The sequence below is a fragment of the Ictidomys tridecemlineatus genome, chromosome 6 (genome assembly GCF_052094955.1).
Source record: "Ictidomys tridecemlineatus isolate mIctTri1 chromosome 6, mIctTri1.hap1, whole genome shotgun sequence".
In the NCBI taxonomy this organism is placed as follows: Eukaryota; Metazoa; Chordata; class Mammalia; order Rodentia; family Sciuridae; genus Ictidomys; species Ictidomys tridecemlineatus.
In genome coordinates, this window is record NC_135482.1 from 122,312,500 (window position 1) to 122,335,277 (window position 22,778).

Consider the following 22,778-nt stretch of genomic DNA (forward strand, 5'->3'; position numbering starts at 1 on the left):
GTCGGTGGCGGAGGCCCGCAGCGGCTGCTGGGCCGGGCGGGACGGGGCGGAGCGGCCGGCTGCTGAGGAGCCAGGGCCGCAGGCGCCCCGCCCGGGCTGGTATGCGGCCGAGAGTGACGCGGGAGGCGGGGTCACGTGACGCCCGTGGAATGCCAACAATGTAGCGAATGTCCCACTTGGGTCTGCGCGTTGGAACCGCGGCGTGAGTGCCCCGGGAAGATGGAGCAGCCGCCGCCCGCGCCACCGCCGCCGCCCGGGGCTCCCCCGTCCCTGCGGAGCCAACAGCAGCTCCAGCCACCGGCGCCTGGTCTCCCGGCGCTCGAGGCCCAGGAGCCGCGGGCCAGGACGCCCCCGAGGGTGTAGACCGCGCCCCAGGAGGTGAGGGGGCCGGGGCCGGGAGGCGTGGGGCAGCGGGCGGCGGCCGGGCGGACGAAACTTTCCGGGGACCGGCGGGCTCTAGGCGCCCACCCTCGGGCCGCTGCAGACCGCGGCTCAGGGAAGGACGTCCCTGCTCGGCGGGGCGGCCGGGCGGAGGAGCAGGGAGCGGGCGGCCAAGGAAGTTTGTCCAGACGGGCGCTGCGCCCTGCCCCCACGGCCCCGGCTCGGCCCGGCCCAGGGGCCGCCTCCGCCCTGCCGCGGGTTGTCGCGGGCAGTGGGGATCCTGCCGGGCTAGTTCCTAGGAGCCGGAGAAGTTGGGACAGAACGCCGGGCCCGCGGAGAGCGCGTCGGGCGGGGGCCGGCGGGGCTGCACCGCTTTGTTGTGCAGCGGCTGGGCTCCAGGCTCCTGGCTGGGCAGGGGCGGCCGCGGGCCGGGGGCGGCGTCTGTGACGCTCTGGGCGACCCGAGAGGCAGTCAGCGCAGGGCACGTCTCCACCTCCACCGTCCGGTGGGATGGCGGCTCGGCTTTTACCCAAATGCCCGGTCCCGCGCCCATGGCAGCACCAAGACCGCGCGTCTGGCTGCGCCTCGGTCCCACAGAGCTGGGGCGGTCCCCTCTGGCCGTGCCGCCGTATCGGGGGCCAACCAGTTCCGCACCCGTCCACCGCGGGCGCGCGCCTTCTCCCCGGGGTGCTCTCTCCCCGCCCAGTCCACTCCCCACTCGCCCACGGGCACTCTGTCGTCGGGATCCCTGCAAGCTGCGCCCGCTCCTGCCCTCTCCAGCTTCTCTGTGCCTCCATCGGGTGCCCTACTGGCCGCGCCGTCCACCTCGCGGGCCCATAAGTCCCGCCGAGGCTGCGCCGCTGTTACCCGGACGAGCTGTGCTCCGGCTCCCCGGACCCGCACAGACCACGGGTTGAGCCGGCGGGGAGCCAGGCCCTGCCGGGCGTCCGCTCGCGCGACCCTTACAAGTTTCCCGGGTCTTGGCGGGACTCTGCCAGAGCTGCAGGAGCGATTGCTTTCGTGGCTGTGAGAGCGGGGCCGTTGCATAACACGCCTTTCCTGCGTCCTAGTTCAGCTGACTTTTCTGGGACTTGTCTTTCACTTCTGATGCAACCTCACCTGCAGTTAGTTTCTCCTGCCGGCCTCCGGACATGCGGGTCTTGACGGAATCCGCCTCTGGCCGGTCGCTTCTCCTGCAGCCTACCTAACTCAGGGCACCCAGGAGGATCTTCTTTGGGGATGAAGTCCGGCAGAGCGGCCGGCCTAGAGCAAATCTTTCGTTTGTGGAGCCCAAGGCTCCACTGCCAGGGATGGTAGTAACACTCCAAGAAGGCCAGGGTCCTGGGTGCGGGCAGCGTGTCCTGAGGTCCTCGGATGAAAGTACAAGCATCACTGTGATTTCTAGATTTTTTTATTGGCGAGAAGTTTTCACATTTTCATCTTTCTCTATCATGGACTTTAGTGTCCTTAATGTAATAACGTAGGCTTTAAAATTCTAGCCTTCCTATTAGCTTGAGAGTATTACATTGGCAGGTAAAAAATTCAAATTTGTAGCCCAACAGCTCTCTTCACAAACAATTCAGCAAATATGTACATTTTCAAAGGAAAGTTTGCCCGCATTTATTAAAAAAAAAAAAAACAACTTAAATTTACTGAAATTTAGGTGGAAGACCGCAAAAATGTATGTGATCCTACACAGGTGTTCTGCTTAAAATTTTACCCTAGCAGATCAGGGGCCTTTTGGTAATCATGGAAAAAAGCAACGTGTGGCTGTTTATTAGGAAATTTGAATGAATAGATCTTGTTCCATATTTTAGTTTAATACCAGCTTAAATTTGAATGATGCCCACCATTTTTGAGTGCTAAATCAAGAGACAGCTGCTTTTTGTTTTTTCTTTAGCAACTGTTGTAATAAGGTAGTAACAAAAATATTCCAAAGTAAGAATGCAGAGACTGTTCAGAAAGACTGTTTTAACTGTAATAAACAAGGCATTCTGTTATTCAGCCTCTCAAAAATTTTGTCTCATTAAGTAAGTGTAGAAAACACTGCCGAATGAATCTACCAGCATTCCTTTGAGCTTAATAAATTTCAAAATATCAAGCAATTTAAAAAGGTATCTGAACAGAGGCCATCATGCAAAAAAAATATTAAGACAAATTACTAGAATCATTTGTAGAACTGGAATTGATTTTCCTAGCTTCTCAATCTAGTTTGAAATAGTTTGATAAATGTAAATTGGAACTGTACATATTTTTTTCCTTAGCAAATCATCTAGTTGTTGGGAGGGATTTTACTTTGGTAGGAGGGGAATGCTTTTACAATATGATGCCTTGTTATTTTAAATGCTATGTTGTAAATAGCCAGCCCTGGGCTCCTAAAACCCATAGGAGGGTGGAATTGGGGCTGAAGCTGATCAATTCATTCTAAACACATAGGAAGGATTTGGAGTGGGGGGTGGTGTTCTGTTTTGTATTGAAAAAAACAGATCAATACAACTTTTGAAAAGCTGCTTTTGCATTTATATCATGGTTTTAATAACCTGAAAGTTGTAAGCAATATTCCTTACTGGCCTTTTAAAAATAGCGAACTTGAAGAAATGCAAAAAATAATCAATGCATTTTTGTCTTGATTGAAAATTTGTTCTAAAAGGGGTAAAAATCCTGACCCACAGAATCGGGCCTGAGACCCTGTCTTCTAAATAAAATATTATAAAGGACTGGGGATGTGGCTGAGTGGTTAAGCACCCTTTGGTTCAATCCCCAGTACAAAAAAAAAGCCTATTGCCTAGTAATTTCTCTGGACAGACTACGCCTCCAAATTGCACAAGTCCTGGGCATTGATCCCATTGTATGCTAGGTCGATGCCCCCCTCTATGAAGGGCTCCTGGAGTTTGAAGGCAGCCCCCCCTTTTTCCTGTACTTTTAAGGTCAATGTTATTTGATTTATTGCTTCAATTAGAAACTATCAATAAAATAAAATAATGTTGTAAATAAAAATAATTGGTGGTGATGCGAAAATTAGGGTAGAAGTTTGGCATTGCTTAATGTTTGCCCTTCACTGCAAAGACTTTATGTTGGTTATGGTCTAGACCCGTGTCAACTTAATTGTGACAAGTGGTTTCTTTTAAGTTAAATAGTTTTTGTTGTTGTGCCAGTATTTGTTGTTCACACTGATTGTTACGATATTGTGGCAGATCCTATAGGACCTAAGTCAGGATGGTGAGGTCTTAAAAGAGTTGAGTGTAAGTTGGATTTTGAATGGAGCAGGTCTCAGTTTGGAATAGCAAGCTTTGTTGCCCTCAGGCAGTTATCTTGAGTGGGAATGCTAAGGGCCAGCACTTTCCATTACTAATGAACTCCATCTTACCTCCTAAGTCTCACTCCTGTTTTTTTCATTAAATATCCCTAGACAGCACTTGCCCCCACCCCAACAATTGTCTGCCCGTTCATTTTTCTTTTGTATGTTTGAGCCTTTTTACAGGAAGTTCCAGACTCCAAGAATAGCTTCACACTTCCTCCATCAAATCATAGCCCTTCAGCCTTTCCAATTTTGGTGCAACATCCTTTCTCTAGAAGGCTTTCTCCAAATAATCTCCACACCTTCCTGAACAGGGCTCCTCCAGAGAAGGAACAGTGCTCCTCCATAATCATGTGTGAAGGGGTTCTTGGGCAGTCACAGTATTTATATCTATGTCCATGGCAGCAATTTTCAAACTAGGGAGTTGGAGCATTTCTGAAACTTGGAGGGGTGGAGCAGAGAGGGCAGGGCTTTCTCAAAGATAGAGAACCTGCTGGGATGGCCTTGACTCTAAGGACACCCATCCTGTTCACTTGCTTGCTGTTAAGAATGCTGCAAAGAACTAATCATAAATTTATCTTCAACCTGGTCACTCACTTGAGATATCTTGAGTACAAAGGTCTCCAGCCCCATTTATTTAAAATGCCATTGATTTTTGCATTTGTATCATACAGATACCATATACAAAGGTGTCTAACAGAGAATATGGTGATCCCCCTCCCCCCGCCAAGACTGTAAGCTTATTTAGAGGCAAATCCCTGTTTTCCCTGTGAAAGCTCATCACGTCCTCCAACACTGCTAACCTCCCCCTTCCCCCAGGCTTTGTGATGACACTATTTATGGGAGAGTGGGAATTCTAGAGGGTTCTCCTAAATCCCCAGAGGAATGCAGTCACTGCTTTCCTCAAAGACCCTCATTATTCGGGTAGCCCTTAGCCTGTGGCTTCCTGGCCTGGACCAAGCTAGAGTGGGACATCCGCATGGTGGTTTATGATTCTGACATTTAGCATCTGGCTTGAGGCCTGGCCCATCTGCCTGATTTAGTTTCAGCTTTGCTAGTTAATTATAGTAGGGATATGATTTAAATAATAACTTGAATTTTAGGTCCAAAAAATACTTTTTAAAAAAATGCTGATGTGTGTCATTAGCCTGGGTCCCCCAGGACATGGGTTAGGTTGGTTCCCTGGTTGGTGCTTGATGTGTGTTTGGCTCATGAGGATTTGAAGCACTAAGAGAATTAGAATAAAAATTCTTGAACATCTGATAGCATTTTTCAGGATTGGATTGAGGATTGGAAATGGGTTTGGTAGGACCAAATTAAAGGGATGCTTAAAATATTGCTCTCACATTGTTTACATAAGCCACCTATGCTAAGCTAGTCAGCTCCAGATTTGACAATGAGGTATTTTTGTTTTATAAGTTTTTACAACTTTAAAAATCCAAAGTCTTTTAGTTTCTTTTAAATCATTTTTAAATCAATTGATGATGCTAATGAAATTTCAAAAATTAGACTTACTTTGGTTAATATCCCCATTTTTGAAAGTCCACATTCCTGAGAGTCATATTTATAAAATTCTTGATGAAAGAAAATTTCCAGTAGGTCAAATCTTAGGAAAATGGTAAAGGAGTATATTACAGTCCTCATCTCCAGCCAGCAGTCTTAATTTGACTGATGAGTATTTTCGTGAAAAGTTCTTTTAGAAGTTCATAATTTGGCCAGGAAATCAGATGCCTTCAAACTAAAGTTTAAAACACAAGTTCTCAAGCTGAGAAAGTACTTTCACCATTTATGAAACTGAAAGGAAGTTTTATGCTTTCTAGATTATTTTGGTAAGAACAGTTTATCATAGCCTTTTAAAATACTCTCTTAAGAAAACAGGAACAAATCCTGGGGTGTTCCTAGAACTGGTCTTGGGGTTCCCAGAAGGCCATGGTAGGAGTTGGAAAGAAAATCGGAACAGGGAATGGTGTCCTCCTCCTCCCTGCACAGTGAAGAAAACCAGGTGGTAGGTTTATGGGGTGTCATTGACTAATCCTCTCAACCTTTCTGTATGTTTGAAATTTTTCATAAGAATGTTGGGGGAAGGGAGGAAAGAAAGAACAACCACGACTCCTGACCCCACTGCTGTATAAGGGCATAGCACCTGGTATTTCTTAGCTCATGCATAAATACAGACACCAGCACAGGGCTCTCCTGCCTTGGGTTTTATGATCAGAATGTTTGCAGGCACGTGGGTACTCCAGGAGCATGGCTTTGGTAGAGGATAACAGTAGAGTTGGGGTGCAATGTATAGCACCCCAGAGTTTAGATGTTACTTTGGGTAGGGACTTTGCCAGTCTTTTTATTTGTGAAGCTGAGTAGAAAGGGAACCATTACTCAAACATGAGTTAGCTAAACATGAATAGTTAGGTAACTTCTTTTTTCCATTTTTACTTAAATGGAGCTGTACATTCTTTAATCATTCATTAATCATTCATAGGTATGCAATTTAGTCTAGTGGCATTAGACATTCATGTCATTGCTGTAGATATCACCTCTGTCTATCCCTAAAACTTTTTCATCAACCCATTAATCCCTATTCCCCTCTCTCCTGGTAACCGCTATTCTCCTGTCTCTGAATCAGCTTACTCTTGGTAACGCACATGAAGTAGTCTCACACAATACTTGTCATTGTGGCTGTTTCTCCACTTAGCACCAGGTCCTTGAAGTCCATCCACGTTGTAACGGATGAAAGAGCTTCTTTTTGATGGCTAGATAATATGCCACGGTCATTTGACTTTTTATAACAGTTCTGTGTGTCCTTTCCTCCTGCTCATTTCATTTAGACCAGATAAACCTCAGAGAAAGAGCTCCTCTATTGAAGCATGGCACTGTGTTTCACACTCTCCTGTAGCACCTCCTTGGACTGCAGAGGGCAGAGTGCAGCCCCAGTGTGGTCATGTGTCTGCCATTCAGCAGATGCATCGCAGGCCTGTGTGCTCCATGCCAGGGAGCAGATGGGGAACCAAACAGAATGCTCCTGCTCTCTCCATCTGACAGCTCAAGTCAGTCAAGAGTAATTGTGCCCATCAGCCTTATTTGCAGTGACAGTGCTATTTTAGAAAGGACTGAGTGAACAGCAGATCTCTAAGGACAGGCAAGAGTTTTAAGCTGAGAATCTAGGAGTAGGAGTGAATCAGGTTAACAATGGTGGTGGGGTTATTTATACCTAGCGGAGAGAAGGGTCCTGCTGAGTTCCCGAGGTAAGGAAGGACCTGGTCCTTTGAACTTGCACAGCACAGTTACAGAGTCACACCAGAGCTGGTGATGGGCCACTGTCAGTTCCTTAGGTTCAGATACTGCTCAGACCTGAGCAACTTGGCATCTGACTGCACATATATGTTTTAGTCAGCCTAACAACTAGAGCCCAGTCCTCTTCCCTGTGCTTTTCTCTCTTTAAAGTACAAAGGGAGCAACTTTAACTTTCTCAGCAGTATTCTCAAATACTGAGTTAAAGAGGAGTCACTTGGGGTGAGCATGAAATTCCTGTTTCTGCGTTCTGTTTGGTACCTTTTCCATTAAGCCCATCTTAATTTTGCCCTGGCCTTATCTCCTGACCTTCTCTCTAGCCTTTTTGCCTAACCCCATCTGAATCTTCAATTTAATTAGCATGTTAACTTTGCATGACTGTAACCAAATATCTGAGGGTAATTGGCTTAAAGGAGAACAGTCTTATTTCAGCTCACTGTTTGGAGACCTTAGTTGATGGATGGTTAGCTCCATTGCTTTTGGGCCTATGGCAAGGTAGCATATCATGGCAAGAGTGCTTTGCAGAAGGAGCTCTTCATCTTATGGTATCCAGGAAGCAAAGAAAAGGAGGAAGAGTCTGAGATCCTACTGTCCCCTTCAAGGATACACCCCCAATGACCTAATACCTCCCACTGGAACCCACCTCTTCAATGATCCTCCTTGTCCCAGCAGCACCAAGCTCAGTACCAAACCTTTAACACATGGCCTTCACAGGACATTCTAGATCCAAACTATGGCAATTAGTAATGCTCATAATTGGCCATCTATCATGCATTACAGATCGAGAGTGAGTTCATAGGCAGCACCAGGTGTGACCCTTGGGGGGGCAGCTCTGTCAGACAAAGCGAGGTTTTAGACCAAGCAGGAAGCTAAAACTTAGGAGAACAGGCAGCACATCCAGGCCATCTAGAGCCCAGTGCACGAGCTGGGGACCGGCCTCCCACCTTTAACTGCTGCTTTTTGGTACTAAACACCCATCCTCTTAACAAGCCTCCCCAACCCTGTCCTCACCTTTGGAGATGGCCCCTTCTCCATAGCAGAAACTGCTCTCCTGGTGGTCCCCACTGTCCACATGGCTCAGAGAAGGGCACCACCATTGACTGTTTTCCAAACGTGAAACCCCTTCTCCACCTTTCAGATCAGTCCTGTCCGTGATCATCACCAACTTTGGTGGGTTCTGCCCCTTGCTCTTAAATGCAGTCACTACTCTCTATCTTCCAGTCGGTCTGTTTCAGGTATCTATAATTTCTTTAGGCAAACTGGTTGTCACACATATTTTACTCTATTTTAGTAACTGATTTTCTTATCTGCCTCCCCATCTTGAAGTACAAACACCTTGAAATCAGAGGTTGGTCATTCTTTTCCCCATGCCCAGGACCTTCTAAGAGGGCCGTCTTGTATGAGTGCAGTTTGTGCATTGCTCAAGGGCCCTGTTTGCATCTATTTGTCGGCATATTCGGTTTACGTGGAGAGCTCCCCAGGCAAGAGTTGTTTGTGTTGTACAGTAATAGAGAAACATGCAGGTTTATGTGAGAAAGGGGCGCCTCTTCTCATCTCACAAATGTGCCAAACCAGCCACCATGCGCTCTGCCAGTAACTGTACAGGAAACATTTGACACGGTGGGGAAGCAAAGTCTTGGAAGAGACAGTCAATTCTCAGTACCTCACAGCTCAGGGCCTCACACCATGGCAGCCTTAAAGGTGTCAGGCACCATGTGTAACAGTCCCAGAATGGAAACAGCCTCCGTGTTCACCAGGAGCAGAATGTACCAATAGGTGATGGTAGATTCCTACCTGGAACAGTACTCAGCGATGAAGTATGACAGCTGCTGCTATACTTTATGGGTACAAGTAAGCAAACAAAATGTATGAAATGAAATTTAATTCCGTGGATAAAAGTACAAAACTAGTCAAAGGAATCCTCGGTGTTAGAAGTGACTAAGGTGGTTTCCCTTAAGGTGTGGGTCTGGGAGGGGCTGTGAGCTTCTGCAGTTACAACAATGAATGATAAACCTCTTGCTGCAGTTGCTGTTTTATTTCATAAGAGTGTCATCTCTTAGTGGATCTATGTCCTGATGATTTATGTGTTTTAAAACATCTGTGTTAAACTTAAGTAAAATATTGTCCCCACTTTTACCTCTCCCTGCCCAAACCTCTCTGCTCCTCAGCTTTCAGTGGCTTCCCTTTTTTAGAGCAAATTCCAGAGAGAGCTTAGGAACCTCAGAATCCACAAGGCCTCCTCCAGCTGCTCCCGAGAGCAGAGGACATTCCTCCTCCTGGATTTTAATGTGGAACTTTCTCATTGCTCTTTTTCTCCATTGTGAACTGTCTCCTGTGGCTCTTGCTGTTTCGTAGCTGAACGACAAGCAGCTTGCTCTTCTCTGCAATCTGCTGGTATCACTTGGGAGTAAAATGTCACTCCCATAAGGAACACCTGCTGGTGGCTCCATCTTACCAGCGAGCAGACAGGTCACTGTCCTGGATGAGTAGGTAACTGTCCTGGATGCTCATGGCTCCCCCACCTGTGCCCCTCTGGCCATGGTGTGATGAGACCCTGGAGCCCCCACTCCCTCCCTGGGGTTGCTGCTGCACGTCCTAGCGTCTGTCCTCTGCCTGGAGTCCACCATCCAGTCAGGTTCTAGACTCCACTCTTTGAAGGACAGTTCTGGCCAGGTCCCTCCAAAGCTTAACCACAGACAGTGGCTCCCCAGCTTCTGCTCTGAGTCCCCATCTTGACATGCCATGAAGACCTTTCCAGACCGAACCCCTGCATCTCCCTGTGGTTTCAGCCCAGGAGAGCCCCTTCCTCACGGAGCTGAGTGTGGGCAGGAGCCTGTAGGCATCACAGTCCTCTCTTCTTTGTGTCTGCCTTACCCTGCAGCTGGAGTTCCGTTCTTCTCAGTGCTTAGATTCAGTTCTCTCTATTTTACAGCTTCTTCTGACTTTCTCCTTCACTCTTCCTTCCTTTATATGCTTTCCCCCTTCATTTTGGGCATCTTTTTTTAAGCTTCATTTATTTACCTGCCTCACCTTCACCTCTCAACTGTAAAATTTGCAGAAAATGAGATTGTTTACTTATTTTGTTGGTGCCTGGCACTTAGTAGGCATTTAATACACATTTGCAAGGGGGATGGGGGTGGGGTAGAGGAGTGTGGGGGGAGGATTAAGACATTTTGACTAGGAGGACACCCTTCCTGCATATGTCAGGCCTCTCCCTTGCATTAGTGTTGTCATGAAGGGAGCTCGGCTTCCTGATGAAAGATTGGAAACCAAGTGATTAGTGTGAATTCTGCTGGAAAAGAAATAACTCTTCTGTGTATTCCCAGGCATCCGAGTCACTTTTGCTAGGATCCTCCCTATGTGCTTGGCAGGCTCTTGAGAATCCCTCCGTTTTTGTTGGAATGTGAGCTTATGGTTTTGGAAAGTTAGGTCTTTCTAAACAGATGCTCAGACCACGAAGTCACTGGAAATGAACGTGGTTGCAATATGCCCCATTTTACACCAATTAAGCAGAGCTCTGGGCTTCTGGGCCACAGCCAACCCCAGGCCCAGGGGAACCTCAGCTGTCCCTGAGTCTAATAGCTCACTATCTGCATAGCCTTACACAGTCATCTCAATGACTTCAAAATACTTAGAAGTTGTGCGTTAAAAAAAGGATTTTTAGGGTCTGGGGTTGTGGCTTAGTGGTAGAGTGCTTATGGCATGTGTGAGGTTCTGGGTTCAATTCTCAGCACCACATATAAATAAATAAATAAAGGTTCATCGATAACTAAAAAAAAAATTAGGATTTCATGTTGTGAAAGAGTCTGGTTCTTACTTTCTAAATAGAGTCTTCTCTCAGCTACATTGAAAGTAAACAGTAAAACTTTTAAGATCACTGTCACCATCAAGAAAGCAATAGTAATTTTAATGTCATTTATTAGTGTTTTGTATTGTAGATGGTTATGTGATAGGTCCATATAAATCATTTCATATGAAATCCCTTGGACAGTGCCTGGCATATGGTAAGTACTGGATAAATATTAGCTACACATATTAACTTTTTCCCACATGAAATTGTCTGTGAAGCAGAGTCCCATTTTACAGTTATAAAGTTCCTAACTGAAACTAAAAGTTCAGAGCCCCTTGCCTCTCCTCTTTTAAAAGACGCTCTTTTTTGGATCAGTTTTTCTTTGTTCGTTAGAACTCAAAAGTGATTTTCCCCAAAGTTTGTTCACTGAGTTCTGTGAAGTAAGGGGATTGGTGAGGTGAGAGCAAGATGAAGATGAAGAAGGGGAATAGGCCGCTAGGCTTCTGCATTATCTTAGGGGCATATGCCCTACCGTAGCCATTCCTGCTAGTTAGGACAGCTGGTTATGAAGTAATTGCACAGTTAAGTATTTGTTTCAGGGCTAGAGACTCCTAGGGTTATGTTCCAGTAAGCCTATCATAAGTTGGAAGTACTCTAAGTAGAAAATGCATTTGATCCACCTCATCTCCTGCACATCCTAGCTAGCACACCATAGAACATCATTGGTTTCCCCTCAAGACAGCAGGCTGACTGGGAATAGGGTCACTGCCATTGCCTGGCATCAAGAGAGGACCATACTGCATATTGCTAGCTTGGGGAAAGATCCAAATTCAAAATCCCAAGTATGATTTCTACTAAATACGTATCGCTTTTGCATTATCATAAAGTAAAAAATTTTTAAGCCCAACCACCCTGAGACTGACAGTACTGCAGATTGGATCACATGTATCATCTTACTCAGTACCATACTGCTCCAAGTCTGGTCTCGATGCATATCCCAGAGTGCTGAGTAAGGTAGGTTGACCAGTTCATCCAATTTGGCATGGCTGATAAATGACCAGAGTTGGCTGCTAAGGGTACTGTCAGGGAATTACTCTGGATTTTGTTTTCTGAATGAAAGAACAGCAGAGTAGTAGATGAATTAGGCCTGGGGTAAATACACTTCACCATGGAAAAGTGTCTTTGTGACGTGTAGCTCTGTATAAGGAGACCATTTCTCTGCTGGAGTGGTAAGTAGTCTACACCAATAACTTATAAGATGCAGCCACTTGTTGTTAATGTGAGCATGGTGCACTCTGAGAATGAAATCGCTCATGGGTGCCCAGTTCTTTTCAATGTAGATATCAATTTATGCAAGAAAGATTTTTATTTTGCTATTTGTGTCAAAATATTAAGTGCACACCTTGTAAAATTCAAGGTCATTACCTTCAGTCCCATAATGCATCATATGGAAACTTCTTTCCACTGCAGTACAGGACATCTGTAATGTGACAAGATTTGTGTTGTCACAGGAAAGTTGGAAAGTTTCATGAGTAAAAGTTTCCAAAGATATGGAAGGACAATAGCCCCAGGTAGGTAGAGAGGTAGGTAAAGCCACAGGGTGAGGGATGTGGACCAGGACTTGAATGATTGTTAAGGGCAAACCAGAAATCCATGGAGAAAATTTAGCCCTAAATACTCAAGTCATCGATTTTAAAATGAAATTACATCATAATGAAATACTTAAAATGTGTTATCAATTGTTGAGTCTACTGTTCTTGCTCCGAGTTAGATATTTATGGAGATTTACTTGGTTGCAGACTACATGTTAAAGGAAATACCTTGGGACATCCCCAGATGTCATGTGTTTTGACCAGAGCTAAAGAGTATTTTGGTCATCTATGAAAGGCAATGCTGTTCTTTCTTATCTTCCCAGGTGGAATATTTCAAAGATCATTATCCATTTCTACAAAGTAGCATTAACATGATATGAAAACCACAAGTAAACATTTTTTCCCCCATTTATTTTCTTTTTCAGAGAGTGATGGTCTTCAAAATGAAGACTCTGGAGAATTTTAAGTTCTCTATAGGAATTACAAAAATTGAAGGAAAGAAAATTTTCAAAAGGAAATTGTTTTGAAAAGTATGTTTACAACTAACTGATTCTATTGACTATTTTTTTAAATAATAAAATTACTTTGAGAAGATTGTATTTATGGTAAAAGGAAACTGGACTAACAATGAGGCCAAAGACTTTTCCTGCCACAACTTATTCTGGGAATAGCCGGCAGCGACTACAAGAGATCCGTGAAGGGTTAAAGCAGCCATCCAAGTCTTCGGCTCAGGGGCTGCCCGTGGGACCAAACAGTGACACTTCCCTGGATTCCAAAGTCCTGGGGAGCAAGGATGCCACCAGGCAGCAGCAGATGAGAACCACCCCGAAGTTTGGACCTTATCAGAAAGCACTCAGGGAAATCAGATATTCCCTGTTGCCTTTTGCCAATGAATCAGGCACTTCCGCAGCTGCAGAAGTAAACCGGCAAATGCTGCAGGAATTGGTGAATGCAGGATGTGACCAGGTAGGCACAGACCTCTTCTGGCTTCCCGGGGTGGGGGTGGGGTGGGGTGTGTGTGGTTACAGTGAGGAGCCACTTGGAGGATGTTGGGGGCAGCTAGAATCCTTTGGCAGCTACTCGAAGGCTATGAATTGGTTACCTCTCACTGAAGTGTCTTGAGGTTAAAAATCAAGGGCTCTTTTATGTATCATTGAACAGTTCTCTACTTTGTCTCTAAAACAGTCCTTAGGTGCTTTTCTTCTCAGGCAAGATCCAGAAGTTTCTGAACTCTCCCCAAATTGTCCCGCTTGGGATTGAACACAGAGCCTAAGCATACTAAGCATGTGCTTCACTACTACTATATCTAGCCCAGTTCTGTTCTTAAGATGATGAGAAGGGCTTTCCTACCTCACCTTTTTTTCTGGGGTTTATTGAGGGGTATTCTGAGCTATCGTGGGGAAGGGATTAGCTTTCCTTTTTTTTTTTTTTTTTTTTGTTTATGGTTCATGTATTTTTAAACTCTTTTTAGGAGTATTGGTTAATATACATTGGCTCTTCTCTGTTTGCTCCTATTTTAAAAAACAGTTGTTTACACTGTTATGGGAGATGTAAGTATATGCAGAAAATAAGAAAAACCAGAAAAGGCTTAAAAAAAATCATCAAAATGTGGTGATGGTATGCTTTACCTTTTCAGTTGCACCTTCATTAACGAAGATGGCATCAATTAGACATAAATACACAACTTATAGCCATATTCTTATGCTTTCTTAACAGTGAACATATCTGAATAAAATACAAGTTGAGAATCAGGACAATATAAAATGAAACTAGTATCAAACCAAGTATAAATGTAATTAGTTAGAATGTAACTAGCAAAACTATGATTGTATTATAAAATGACTTATGAAAGCCAGCGCTTTATAATTCATCTGTCATCTTAAAAATCACAATTTTACAAAATAGAAATAAACTCTGTAGTTATGCTGCCTTGCAAAATTAGCTCAGAGCCAGGAGGGTGTGAGCACTTTTAGTTTCCTAGAAATAACCTAATTATTATCTACCCCTGCCATCACAGTTGTAGGAAAAGGCTAAAAGTGTCATCTTTGTTTTCAAAGACAATCTCAAACCTCTTGTGTAGAACTTAACGGAGAAAACTGACACTTCTCAGATGATGTTTGTGAAACAAATCCTGCTATTTTGTAGGGGGCTTCCCTGACACTTGGGGATATACTGGGATTAACTTGTGTCTAGCTAGCATTGTTAGGTTGAGTTGCGTTTGTAAAGCACAGGATCATGAGTAATGTGGTGTGGAGTGTTTTAGCAGTGGAAGCTGACAGCAAAGGCATGACCTTGCTCATGGTAAAAGTATGAAGTGAAATATGCTGCCAAGTGTATTCCCGACAAACAAAAAGCAGTGGTTTTGACAAAAAGAAAGGAGCAGTCCTAGGGAAACATTGCAATAACATTGCAGAGGGGCTTGCAGGCCAACAGTAAAGCCTAAAATCTTCTCCTGTAAATCAATTGCAAACAAAAGAGGCAACCAGAGCCCCGGTGTGCTTTTCAGTTGTATTTCAGCAATGAGAAAAAGAAACAAGTCAAGCAAATAATCCAAAGTACAGGTGGGATCTTATGAGGGTAAAATCCATTAATGATAATTACAGTGCAAGAAATAATGAAGTGATACTGTTTTTGATGTGTTAAAATACAAGTACAGGAAAATTAAGGATCGTGATACCAGTGAAGTTCCCATCAACATTTAATTTATGTTAATTGTTAGTAGAAGGGGCTCCATTGCCATATTTAATGCTCCTGAAATTATTCAGTCAGTTCGGTGTCTAGATGCACCTCCACCCATACCTTCCAACTCAGACGAGGGTGTGTTTGCTTTCAAAAATTTTTAGTAGAAATTTCATTATGTGAGCCCGAATAATGTGAGGAAAAGATCAGTGTGCATCTGTCGGATAAAGCAGATTATTAGAATTCCAGTATAATAGGTAAAGAAAATTCCTACCTTTGTACCTTTCCCCCTTTGTCTCCTATTGTATTAGATGCAGTTTTAATTCAGAGGCAGTTTTGTTCTCCTGTATTTTAATTTTAAGTGCTAACTTTAAATCTCTATTCATCAGAGGGCAGTAAGTGCCTTGTTTTCCCAAGGTCTTGCAGGTGCTAGTGGTGACACCTGCTTTCACATGCAGTATCTTATTTACTTATGTGCATCTAGACATCTTTCCATTTTATCTGGACTAAGAAAACATTCTTATTGAAAACATTCCCTTGACTGGTTGTGAATGCATGCTTTCTTTTTAACTTTTTATTAAAGTAAAATTTACATTTTAAAAAATGTATAATTTGGGCTGGGGTTGTGCCTCAGATGTAGATTGCTTGCCTAGCATGTGTGAAGCACTGTGTTCGACCCTAAGCACCACTAAATAAATAAATAAACGTATAAAATGTATAATTTGTAAGCTTACAGCTAGGTGAATTTTCACATTAAGCATATCCATGTAACTAGCATGTATGGGTTTATTTTAAATGAAAATGTCTAAAAGTGAAAATTTCTGGAAAACGCGAAAGACTTAATTTTCTATGTGATGATATAATATATATGTCAAATAATATGATATTCATAATCTTTTGCACATAAATTACTAAAGACTTGTAGAAATTCCTATAGGTAAAAAGAAACTAGGCTAGTAGGTTAATGTTCCTTAAGGGAAGGAGCTGCTCTTTAAATATAGCTTTGAGGAATTGGAATGTTAAGTTTTTGATTACAAGTTTCATATTTTGTATCATTGAATACTTGCTATTGGCATAAGTAATCACTTAAATTTAGCTTTTATTTACTGCCTTATAACATTCAGTTCTCTTTCTTCTTTTAATCTTCATGGTTTCAAATATTATCATATTTCCAGGTTTTCCTCTTCAGGGTTTTTAAAAGCACTGAATTGATTTGCAGTGATGTTAATGTATGTAATGTTTCTCTGTTCCACCGAAGCAATGGCTTGTGTTTTCCAAGTGGGTTAACAGGTGGAGCACCTCCATGCCACGCTGCAGAGGTGTTGCTGAACTTACTGTACTTAGGAGTGTAGGAGTATAGGTCTTGGGAGAATGAGGACCCAAAGCAATCGCTTTCAGGCCCATGGCTCTGGAATCCCTTAGAATAGCAATGCAGTTTGTCAGGTTGTGTCCCCTAAAAGAGGGCTTGGGTGAGAAATCTCTTCCAGATGTAAATACTTCTCACATGCTTTGGCTTCCCTTGAGAAATCAGCATGCTTTTTCTTCTCTTGACAACCTGCTTTCTGACCTTAGTGGAGTCTCCCTCTTGTCTGCTGAGAGGTGCCCAATTTGTGGCTCAGCATCCGTATATTCCTGAATTTCTGTGTCAGCTGTGATTTTCCTAATCCTGATTTAGTCCACTTCTCTACTTTATTGTATGTGTTTAAATCAAATCTTTAATGGAATGAGGATAGGGAGAATATAAACAAAGTTTTTTTTTTTTTTTTTTTTTTTTTTAAGAGAGACAGAGAGAGTTTTAATATTTATTTTTTAGTTTTCGGCGGACACAACATCTTTGTTTGTACATGGTGCTGAGGACCGAACCCTGGTTCGCACGCATGCCAGGAGAGCGCCCTACCGCTTGAGCCACATCCCCAGCCGCACAGAGTGTTTTTTCAAAACCAAATTTCTCGGAAGGAAAATAGCCAGTAATTGAGATGGACATTCAGAGGCAGCCTTCCTGAAAACAATGACCACTGCACCCAGGGAATCTGGGATGGATCTGGTTAATAAGCAAAGGAAGTCAAATGCATTTTTAAGCCAAAAGGGCAAAGAGGAAAAAAAAAAAAACAAGTTTCTCCACACACCATACAAGTTCTTCTGATAGCACTGCAAGGGGGTGTGGCCTGAGCCTCAGGGGAAGGAGGGTCTCACATGGGAACAGCCCTGGGGTTTGCAGGTGCCTGTGTGCCAGGCACCATCCTAAGCACTTGCCAGATATTATTTCTTCAGAACTGCACAGCAGTCATTTGAGATGGTGCAGCATCCTGTCCCACCTGAGTGCTTGTGAACTGACCTGTGTACAGAGTGCTTGTTACACTTGCTTGTTACTCGTACAAAACAAGTGACAGTGTCACTGAGAGGAAGGAGTCAGTGCACTACTCTCTGAGGGTGATCTTTCAGAGATCTGGCTTTGATGTGTCCTGTGTTCACGGCTGCCCTTGTTGCTGGATGGCGGCTGCTTTTTCAGGTTCTGTGTTTCCATTTGCTATGACTTCTCCCCCTTCCCCTCATGTTCATTGGGGCATCCTGTTGTCATTGATCTCCTCTCTCATTTCGCTGGACCCATGCACAGAACTTGCTGGCTCTCCATGCCCTGTCTTGCTCCAGCTGCAGATTCTAGTCCACAGTACAGGCTCCCTAGTTTCCCAATACCAATGAGCTCTCTCTGGTAAGGATGTGTAGTGGGCCTTCTCCCAGATACCCCTTTCTACTTATTGATTCCCAAATGACTGTTTTAGTCAGCTTTTTCGCTGCTGTGACTGAAGGACGTAACCAGAACAGTCTTAGAGGAGGAAAAGTTTATTTGGGGGCTCACAGTTTCAGAGGTCTCAATCCATACACCACAGGCTTCATTCCTCGGGGCTCATGTTCAGCACACTCCACTTACCAGATACCATATACCCCAAAGCCATGCCCCTGATGCCACCTCTAGCCACATCCCACCTGCCTTCAGTCACCAATTAATCCCATCAGGTGATTAATTCACTGATTCGGTTAAGGCTCTTGAAACCCAGTCATTTCTCCTTTGAACTGTCTTGCATTATCTCACACGTGAGGTTTTTGGGGACACCATATTGATACTGCCCGTTATAGGTGACGAGTTCTGCTTCCTCACATGTTGAAGTTTGAACATTAGAGAAGCACGCTGAGGCAAGCTTATAAAGCAGGGTTTATTCTCCCAGGAGGGAGAAGGGGGCCACAGCTGGTATCCTGGTATCCCCAGAAGCAAGGTGTTCTGCCCTTTTATGTGTCCTAGGCTTTCTTTGTTCTCCTGCCCTCTTCCCTTGTCTTTCTCCCTGCTGGGCCCAGGATTGCTCAGTAGGACGGGAAACAGGTGGGCTGAAGGGGGGAAGGGCAGGATGGAGCGGCCCAGGACACATTCATTAACTTTATAGCTCCCTGTAGGGAGGGGCAATTCTTGGGATGGGTTACCTTAGCAATAGGTTGGAGCAGGGGTAGGTTCTTGATAAGGGTGGAGGAAGGGCTCTGAGGGAATTAACATTTCAATCCCTCAGGGGACAGTCTTCCAACTTGCAGGACTCATTCCGAATTGGCCTCCTTGATCACCTGATCTCAATGTACCTATCTATACTGACTGCCTGTCTAATTCTGGCTTCAATATTCAAACCGTAACAGGGATTTTTTTTTTCCACGTATCAGTTTTGTTGGCTAGTTAGGTCCCCTCCCATCTTCCTCCTATTTGGGTTCTAGTATCTTAAGGCTCAGTTTATGATGATTTTTTTTTTAACCACTGGATCTTCCTTATGCTTCACTGGGAGATGAGCTGTTCCTATTTAGACTTCATAGCAACCTCACTCATAGGCAGTGGATGCACAGGCCTGGTGTTGGCAAGTTGTTGTGCTCTTTCCTGTCTCACTTTCCCTCTGTCTGAGGACTGGATCCTGGAGGTTTATTCCTGTGTTATCCTGAAGGCCTTCCAGCTGCTTCTCCGGGGCACGTGTTCAGTTAATATTTACTGAAGCAGGACTGGGAGTGTGGCTCAGTGGTAGAGTGCTTGCCTAGCGTACACAAAGCCCCGGATTGAATCCCAGCAGAAAAATAAAGTACTGAAGCAGAGATGATCCGTAACTAATCCAGGTGAAAGCCCTCCCCTCTAGTGTCAGACTTGGAATAGATGTTTTAGTGAAAGGCAATTTTTATATGTATTCTGTTTAGTTCCAACAATATGCATTATTGAGGGCTGGGGCTTTGTCTCAGTGGTAGAGTGTTTGCCTAGTATGTGTGAGGCACTGGGTTCAAGCCTCAGCACCGCATAATTGTGTCCATCTTACAACTAAAAATTTAAAAAAACAAACAAAAACAATATGCATTATTGAGAAAGACCTAGAGAAACATTAGCACTAAACTGTTGTTTTCTTTTGTCTTGGCGATAGGCGGAATCCCACCCCAGGATTGTTTCACTGAAATAAAGGTTTTTGCTAATGAAAAAAGGAATTTAGATAACATATACATTTCCTCTTCCTCCTTCCTCTCGAAAGGGAACCACTTTTTTGGTGTGAATAATCACACTGCCCTGAAATACTAATAGAAGGAAGAAAGAAACACTCAGGTTTAGGAATGTCAGTAATTTAACAGGAAGTCATATCACAATGGCTTTTGGGTGTAGCAGTTCCTTGCCTTTTCCCCACTCTTTTTTTTTTTTAAATGCCTTTCAAATCAAATTTGACCCTGACAAAAGGTAAACTGTATCTTTTAAAGTAGGATTTAAAATTACCTTAGGGCTTAGGGGTACAGCTCTGTGGCGCAGTGCTTTAGGTCTAGCCTGTCTAAGGCCCCTGGGTTCCATCCCTAGCACTGCAAAAAAAAAAAAATGTAAATAAATACATACTTTTTAAAAAAAATTAAATGACTTTGACAATATACAAGCAGATTATACCTTTCTGTGTCCTGCTCCCACTGTACAGTCTTTACTACCTACTAAAATGTGTTCCTTGTGTAGGTTTGGAAAATATGGAACAGGATAAGAAGAAAAGACTGCCTGCCTGTAATTCTTCACCCCCAGATATGATCACTATTAACGTTTAGGGTATAAAAGTGGCCACCTTTTTTCTAATAAAGACGTGTACAGTGTTATATATTATAAAACAAGGTCTATATGTAACGTACACATCTATTTTTCGTAACAGAATGCGGTTACATTGCGCATGTTGTTTGTGACCTGCGTTCTCCCCGTCACCCTTTAGCACTCTGTCAGTTCCCTCCCAAAGCCCCTCTGCAGCTGTCCTCTGCTCTTTGGGGCCCAGGTCTCTGCCTTCACTCCTGAGTTTGCAGTGCCTTCTGCCATCTCTCCTGCCCTTCAATCAGGCCTTTCCTGCTTAGCACCCTCCTCCAAGGAGAGTGCATTCTGGAAAGGGAAGATTCTGTCACTTCCCTTTTGGAAACTTCTCCCTGCCCTTGGGATGGTGCTCTGGAGCCTGTGGCCTCAAGCCACACCCATCCCTGCCGTCTTGCCCTGTGACTTTGTCTGATTCCCAGCACTGCCCACCCCACCCCCACCCCAATGCCCATTTCCTCTTGATGGCGGTCTTCATGTCAGTGATTCAGAAAAGCCTTTTGATCTTCCAGTATAAATTAGACCCCTGCGCTCTCTCATGATACCTTAATTTCCCCATAATACTTTTTATCAGAACTTGTTACTAAGTAATGGTGCATTTGTTGAATATCCACCTCCCTAAAGTCTTTAAGCCTATGTGGTGGCAGCTTTGTTCTGGTCAGTATGCTCTAGGACGCAGATTCACAAGCTCTCAAAAACACATGATAGCCGGGTGTGGTGGTGCATACCTGTAATCCTCATCAATTTGCCTATAATCCCAGGGTTTAGGAGGCTGAGACTGGAGGATTACAAATTCAAAGCCAGCCTCAGCAATTTAGCGAGACCCTAAGCAACTTAGCCATGAGCCTGTCTCACAATAAAAAAAGCTGGGGATGGCTCAATAATTAAGTGCCTCCTGTACCAAAAAAAAAAAAAAAAGGCGGAAATGATTCTGCGATTTTGTGTGGTAGGCAAATGGCATATTATGAGAGGGGTTCTTACTAAGTGTCTGAGGCTAGACCCACTTTCTTTGTTACAATGGACTTTTGAGGATTGTGTCTCTTCTCTCCTCCCTGAGTTATTAACATTTGTAAGTGGTGCAAGTCCTAGGTTAACAATGGAATCTGCAGTTTTGGTGGATTTACAAGAAAGAGCTGGGCATTCAGGCAAATGGACAAAACCTACTCCCTGGGGAGATGGACAAGCTGTGCAGGTACCTGGGAGCAGTGCCTTCCGGTGCCCCCAGCTCAGCTTGCTGCAGTTTCTTGGCTGGTTTGGGAACAAGTGGCTACCAGTCTTCTGAGGTGTTGTTTTCTGCTGCCCTTAGAGAGATGAATTCCTGGACTCTACAAGCTTCCCCCATTATCCATGCATGCAGTACAGGTATTAGCATTCTCTGTGTGTGCCATTATGTGAAAAATGTTGAAAATCACAGATATGGTTTGCTTAACACCTGTTAGGTCACACCCAACAGTTTCCTGTTAAGAATATTATTTGCTGTCATGTGGTTGTCGGGTCCAAATTGTACAGCCAATGTTAAAAATCACCATGGCCTGGAACCTCAGCTTGATGCAAGGGGTAGGGTATTAGATGAGGGGTTCTGGGTTTTAAGTCTCGGGTTTGTATGCAGGCTATTTGGGGACTTCTTTTTAAACTGTTTCTTTCAGAGCCAAACCATTTGTGGATTTAAAGAGCAGAGGAAGAAACTACAAGGAAGGCTAGGATTGTGGTTCAGTGGTAGAGCGATTGCCTAGCATGTGAGGCTCTGGGTTCGATTCTCAGCACCACATATAAATAAAGTGAAATAAACAAAGGTCTATCGACAATTTCAATAAATAAATAAATAATCAAAAAAAGAAACCAACAAGGAAATTGAATTTTTAAATGTTTTCTAACAGTAACCTCTTTTAGAACAATTTTAAAAGAGTCATTATGAGTTTCAGACTTAAAAAAAGCCACATCAGTTAATCACAGTCACTAGCCAGCTTCTCTTTATATGGATATTAAAATCAAGTGACCAGAAGCATAATGCATCCACTATGAAATTTTCATATATTAGGTTTTACCAATCTTTGATTTCTTTATTTTGTTAGTGACATATTTGGAAGAGAGGGTTTTTTTAAATAATTATATTTTTCTAATCTTAAATTTTTCTATAATTGACTTATTTTATTAGTGGAACAATTTGAATTTCGATGTGTTCTTGATGTCTTACTGTAGTGTGGGAAATGATGGGAAATTTCTCTTCCCACTTTACCATTCCCCTGTCCTGCAGGCTATCACAGCTTTTAAAATCTGGTCCTGAATGAGCAGTGGGTAATCTGGCCCTGGTACTCAGTGGTGCTCCAGGTGTTAGAGGCAGGCTGACCCTATGTTGAAATCCTGACTGAACTTGCTTGCCATGTCTCTGTCTGTCTGTCTCTCTCTATCTCTCTCTTTTTTTTTTTTTTTGGTGGTACTGGGGATTGAACCCAGGGCCTTGTGCATACTAGGAAAGCCCTCTACCAGCTGAGCTATATCCCCAGCCCCAGCTTGCCATGTCTCTTGAGAACTGAACTGAGCTGCCAACAGGCACACTACCCATGGGTAAAACAGGGAGGATAGCTGGAGGTGAGCAGGCAGGTGGCTTCCGTGTTCATGTGCACCAGGTGGCAT

The 22,778-nt window shown here is 44.0% G+C and overlaps 1 protein-coding gene across 1 annotated transcript in view; it reads left to right on the plus strand.

Annotated features, from left to right (window-relative positions):
* The first annotated feature begins 237 nt into the window (after positions 1-237).
* The window catches only part of Lats2 (large tumor suppressor kinase 2), a 72,839-nt gene continuing 50,298 nt past the window's right edge, over positions 238-22,778 (plus strand). The window contains exons 1-2 of the mRNA XM_078015695.1: positions 238-378; positions 12,775-13,315. Coding sequence (XP_077871821.1) covers positions 12,977-13,315 — 339 coding nt within the window. The 5' untranslated portion in view covers positions 238-378; positions 12,775-12,976. The remainder of the gene's footprint in view (positions 379-12,774; positions 13,316-22,778) is intronic.